The 5,052-nt window shown below is 32.1% G+C and overlaps 1 protein-coding gene across 1 annotated transcript; it reads right to left on the reverse strand.

Annotated features, from left to right (window-relative positions):
• Positions 1 to 259: 259 nt before the first annotated feature.
• LOC137824377 (lysine histidine transporter 1) lies at positions 260 to 3,083 on the reverse strand. The gene is made up of 7 exons (XM_068630012.1): positions 2,626 to 3,083; positions 1,933 to 2,316; positions 1,209 to 1,602; positions 991 to 1,096; positions 788 to 879; positions 628 to 696; positions 260 to 551 (listed from the first exon to the last, which is right to left on the reverse strand). The coding sequence occupies exons 1-7, from the start codon at positions 2,676 to 2,678 to the stop codon at positions 453 to 455; spliced, it is 1,197 nt and encodes a 398-aa protein (XP_068486113.1). The 5' UTR covers positions 2,679 to 3,083; the 3' UTR covers positions 260 to 452.
• Positions 3,084 to 5,052: the final 1,969 nt, after the last annotated feature.

Consider the following 5,052-nt stretch of genomic DNA (forward strand, 5'->3'; position numbering starts at 1 on the left):
ACATCGTGTTTCCATTTCTATGACTCATTTGGTTACTAGGAAAGGAATATTTTTTATTATTTATAATTACATTATATGTTTATTAAAAAAATCAAGTTATTGAGCTACTCTTCTTTGTATATCTTGGTGTTGTTCATATTAGGAGATAATTGGAGAAAAAAGCAAATAAATAGTCAACGCTTTAAAACATAGTAAAAAGAAAAATCACGTACATGAAGTAAAAACTGACAAAGAAAGTAAATATAAAAATTCCCTTCAACTTCATTTATGAATTTCTTTCCCTCTAAGGACCAAGGTGCTGATGCTCCTAAACAAAATGTTCTAGAATGAAAGATCACCCTATAACATAAGATAAAACAGATTCTATTTCACAATTGACTTTATTGAGTTTCCGTTCCTTTCTAGTATTTGCATGCTTCAGATCTCCATCATTGATTCAGTGAGGAATGAGTTTATGAGAAAAACTCGTAGTTCTTGGCACTAATTATGATTGACCTCAATCCTCCAATTGGAGATAGAATCATCAAAAATAGGCCAAACGCAATGCATACCTGTAATTAGTGGAGCAACATTAATCGTAGTTTAAAATGGAATATAAACACTAGTCAAAACCAGAATCAAACATACCCAGTTGCAACACCAAGACAAGCTGAATTTCTTTGGTTTGTAGATTGCAAGCCACATGATACAAGGGAGCTGAAAAATTACGCAAGAAAATGAACAGTTAAGACTTTTGTATTCTTAATGAGTCTTGGTGGATGAAATTAACTAATGTAGTTTGGCTCACAAAATATGTTGTGGGTGCAAAAGCAAATCCTCCAAAAAACCCTAAGAGACCACCAAAGAATGGGAAGATAATACCAACGAACATTGTGAATGCTGAAATTAAAGAGAATGATGATATATCGATTGTAACGAGCCACAAACCAAATGAAAGGTGAAATATTTCCTTCTAGCCAAAACATTAATTATTAAGAAGTGCTTACTTACCCACATACAAATTGCGTACGATAAAACGAAGCATTCTGCTGGGTTTGAAGTTCAACTTCTTCACCATCACTGTTTCGATCATGTCAAACACTGGCATTGCATAAATCTAACCAACAAAAGAATTAGTTACTCTTGGTGACTTCAGTTTTGAACCAAAAAGAAAGGTGATTTTATAATGAAAAAAGTTTTGGACAAGAATAAGGGAAATTGAATTTCACCTGATAACTTCCAATAACATGTATCACAACAAACATGTTAGCCATTGCAATAAGCCATTTTGGTTTCTCTAGACTGATGAGAATGTTATCTTCAACCCCATTGCCAAACATCCAGTAACCAATGAGGGCAACTGGGAAGTAGCATAGAGCCACAACTGTGTAAGCAACAAGCACTCCTTTCCACATAGGACCCTTGGATGGTTTCTCTGGAGTAGATGGAATTGTTGCTTGGATTTCCAGCACCACATTGTGTCCAGCATAGGCAAAAGCAACATCTCCAAGGCCACTAAAGAAGTTAAAGACTGTTCCTGATTTACTCGTAGCTTTGTAACCATATTGTACATCTTCTTGAACACCCTTGTGAGCAGAAGCTGCCCAGGCAATTGTAGAGTAACTGTATGTCATGTAAACATCAAAGTTCAAGTTAGTACGTTTATGGAAAATTATAAAATTATATCTTGTTAAGATGAGATTTTCAACCCTATCCAATATTTAACATAAAGCTAGCATAACCATGTAGTAAAATGCCACGCATGTATATAAATGTGTTTGTCTGACAGTCCAATGGTGTTACATAGACATTTGCACTAAAATTTTGCATATTAAGTTAACAAATTGACCAATCAAATTTGCAAAAAGAATTAAAGGAAACAAATTCGGGAAATAATCACAGTAAGATGGTAAAAAAGTAGAATTAAACTAAAAAAAAAGTTATGACTTGTACCTCAAGGACATAACTGCTGCTGCCAAAGATACACCAGAAATGGAGTTAAAGTTGGGAAGGTGAGACAATACAAAGTGAACAGAGGCAAAAATCATAATGAAAAATGTCAACTTGATCTTTTTGCAGTTGTCACACACAGTATCATGTAACTTCTGCAAGGATCTTCCCCCAGTGACCATGTAGACAATGTTGACCCCAATTTCAACCACAAGTTGTTGAGGCACCACAATATAAAGTCCTAGCTTTTCCCCAAAGGCATACTGCCCCAGTTCATGGTATCTGTCAAAACGTTTGCCAGGAACCATTTCATGCATCTCAACCATTTGCCATAGAGTGTAGAGGGTGATGATCCATGACAGAACAAGTACAGTTACACCAGGACCCCTAAACAAAACATACTGATTGTCAAATTAAAAAGCACAGGATATATAACAAAATGTTGTTTATCTTCTTTGAAGAAATTATATGTATTAAGGAAAATGTTAATCACTCTCCTTATCACTTATTAAAGAAATAAAAATGATTTTTTTATAAAAAATTATTGATTAATGAAAAGCCTCAAGAAGCATTTGTTATGTCCAATACATTTAATTTATAGTTCAAATTATAATTAAAAAACAATTTACTAAAACTTTGATAAAATGGTCTTTAAATAGAGATGGGGTAAGTGAAAGTTGGGTTTGAAGGGCATACCATCCTAGCTCAGACATGGCATAGGGGAGACTAAGAACACCAGCCCCAACCATGGCAGTGACATTGTGGAAGGCAGAATACCACCATTTTGCATTCCTTGAAGAAGTAATTGGAAGCCAATCATCAATTGCCTTCTGCCTCTGCAATTCTTCTTCACTCTGTTCATCAACAATCACAAATAAAGTACAAAGCGCAAGCCTAAGAAGAGAAAAAGGAATAAAACATTTTATAACTAATCTAGAAAAGAGCTGCAACAACAGTTTGGACTAAGGCAACACTGCTGTCAATTCTTCGGCTTTTTGGTGCAATCTGGTGTGGTGTTTTGGTGCTGTCAAGGGGAGTATTGCTGCACACAGTTCTGTTTCTCTCTTAACGTAGGTTATCATGGCAAATGTTTTTGAAATTGCTTGATAATTTTCAGCAGCAACCTTGCCATCAGGTTTGTGTCTCTGCTGGTTTTCTGCACAACCAGATTTTTGGAATCTTCTTATGCATGAGGGGCGTTTATTGATTTGAAGGACCAATGAATTGTGGGCCAACCAACTATGGAACACATTGCCCCCAGATATCTTGGAAAATGTTGCTTAAAGGTTGTCATTATTGTAGCATATTGTAGTGCTTACTTTAGGGCATCATAAATCATATGACTTTGAGGCCACTATTGCTATCATTTTGAATTTTTAACTCGATTGAGGAAATTTCTTTTGCCTCTTTAATTGTAAAATCCTATTTGGGTATTGCCTAATTATTGTATCATATTTTAATGACAATTAAACTGATAAATTTGACAAGCATAGTAAATTTCAGGAACTTGAAGAACAATATAATGAATTTGAAAATCATTACGGAAGTATAAAGCTGCGCCAAAGAGTCTCTGGAAAAATTATATTGGCGAATAAATCAGAAGTAAACCTTGTTTTTTGTCAACGACAACAATAAGCATTATTTTCAGAAAAAAGAGCTGAGGTCGTTAAAAAAAAACTCGTTATGAAATATTCATAACGAACAAACAAATTATAATTTGTACACATGCTTTTAACCTAAAATAAATATTATTCACTATGGAATATATAGAATAAAATTTATTTGATACTCTAATAAAAAAAAAAATAACCATCCAACGACCGTTATATGGCTGAAGAAATCTCATAGAGATAAATGATGCAACCCTATTGGTAAACATTTCTTGACTACTTTTTGCTGTTTGAAAAGTCTTAAGAATTATAAAGGTAAAAATAATGTAACATAATAAATATATATATAACCTCAATCAAGGGACAAATTTCTACACGTTTTACATCCAAAATAGCCCTCAAGAAAATATCTATTCACTTAAAAATGAATTAATGGAAAAATTACCAGTTTGCTTTAAGAAAAATGTAAAAAAACTTAAACAACTCCAATGTGCTTCAAAGAAAAAAAAAAATTCTGTTTTTAAAATAATTATCCGAACATGAATAAATTGGTAACAAGTGATTATTTTATTCTTTAAAAAAAAGTAAACAAATAAATCTGTTTAAAATAAGTAGGAGATTAAAAGGGAAAAATTCCAAAAAATAAGTTATCTTTGTTTAAGGATTTTATGTTGGAGTCACAATTAGAATTTTGCTCTGATTCTTATATTCCACGTGCAACCCAGTTAAATTTTTCATGTGATAGTCACAAAACGAAAAGAAAAGTCTTAGTGAGAATATCTAACCTGAGGCAGATTTAAAAAGAATGATAAAAATAAGTTTGGTGTAGAAAGAGACTTACAGCGTTTTTTAGATAATTGTTTTCAACTGCTGTCTGAGTTTCCATGATAATAACCACAAAAGCAGAGACTAATGAAGAGAATCTACCTAACAGGACGCACTTTTCGCCTCTGGAAACGCAGAATCACGTTTCGGCTTTGTATAATTATGGTGTCTTAATGTTTGAAATGAAGAGAGAAACGGAGAAACTCAGAGAGTTACTGAAGAACCAAATAAGAGGAACACTTATATATGACCTTTATTTTTTTTCCTGCTTGCATAGTTATTTTTTTCATTATAAGAAAATAATTTATTTATGAAAAAAAATATTTATTACATTACTATTATGGAGAATTTGGTAGAAGGAAATTTTTGTTTTCATTAAAGAGAATCATCAACTTTGAAAGTTATGATTCATATAGATAATGATTCTTAATTCTTGAGAATTATGATTTTTAGGAAGATTATTGTTGAGAATCATGAATCTTGATGAGTGTGATCTCTGCAAATGACTAAATCTTATTTGGTAGTTTAAAAATATAGTTGAAAAATATTTATGTAAGTTTTTTTGTAGAAATGAAAAAATAACCTATTTTGTTTTTACAAAAAGTATTTAATTCACTAAGATATTAAATGATTTAATAAAAATAACTTGTTTTATGTAAAACCTTTATTTTGATTCAGAAAAAAATCT

This window comes from Phaseolus vulgaris, chromosome 8 (assembly GCF_000499845.2).
Source record: "Phaseolus vulgaris cultivar G19833 chromosome 8, P. vulgaris v2.0, whole genome shotgun sequence".
In the NCBI taxonomy this organism is placed as follows: Eukaryota; Viridiplantae; Streptophyta; class Magnoliopsida; order Fabales; family Fabaceae; genus Phaseolus; species Phaseolus vulgaris.

What these genes read in the sequence shown, in the direction of transcription:
- LOC137824377 (XM_068630012.1), bottom strand. Translation starts at nt 2,678, where the DNA reads ATGGTTGGGGCTGGTGTTCTTAGTCTCCCCTATGCCATGTCTGAGCTA. An exon ending in CGTACGCAATTTGTATGTGG is followed by an intron (nt 880 to 990) that starts GTAAGTAAGCAC and finishes CTTTAATTTCAG; the next exon opens with CATTCACAATGTTCGTTGGT. An exon ending in TGTCTTGGTGTTGCAACTGG is followed by an intron (nt 552 to 627) that starts GTATGTTTGATT and finishes CACTAATTACAG; the next exon opens with GTATGCATTGCGTTTGGCCT.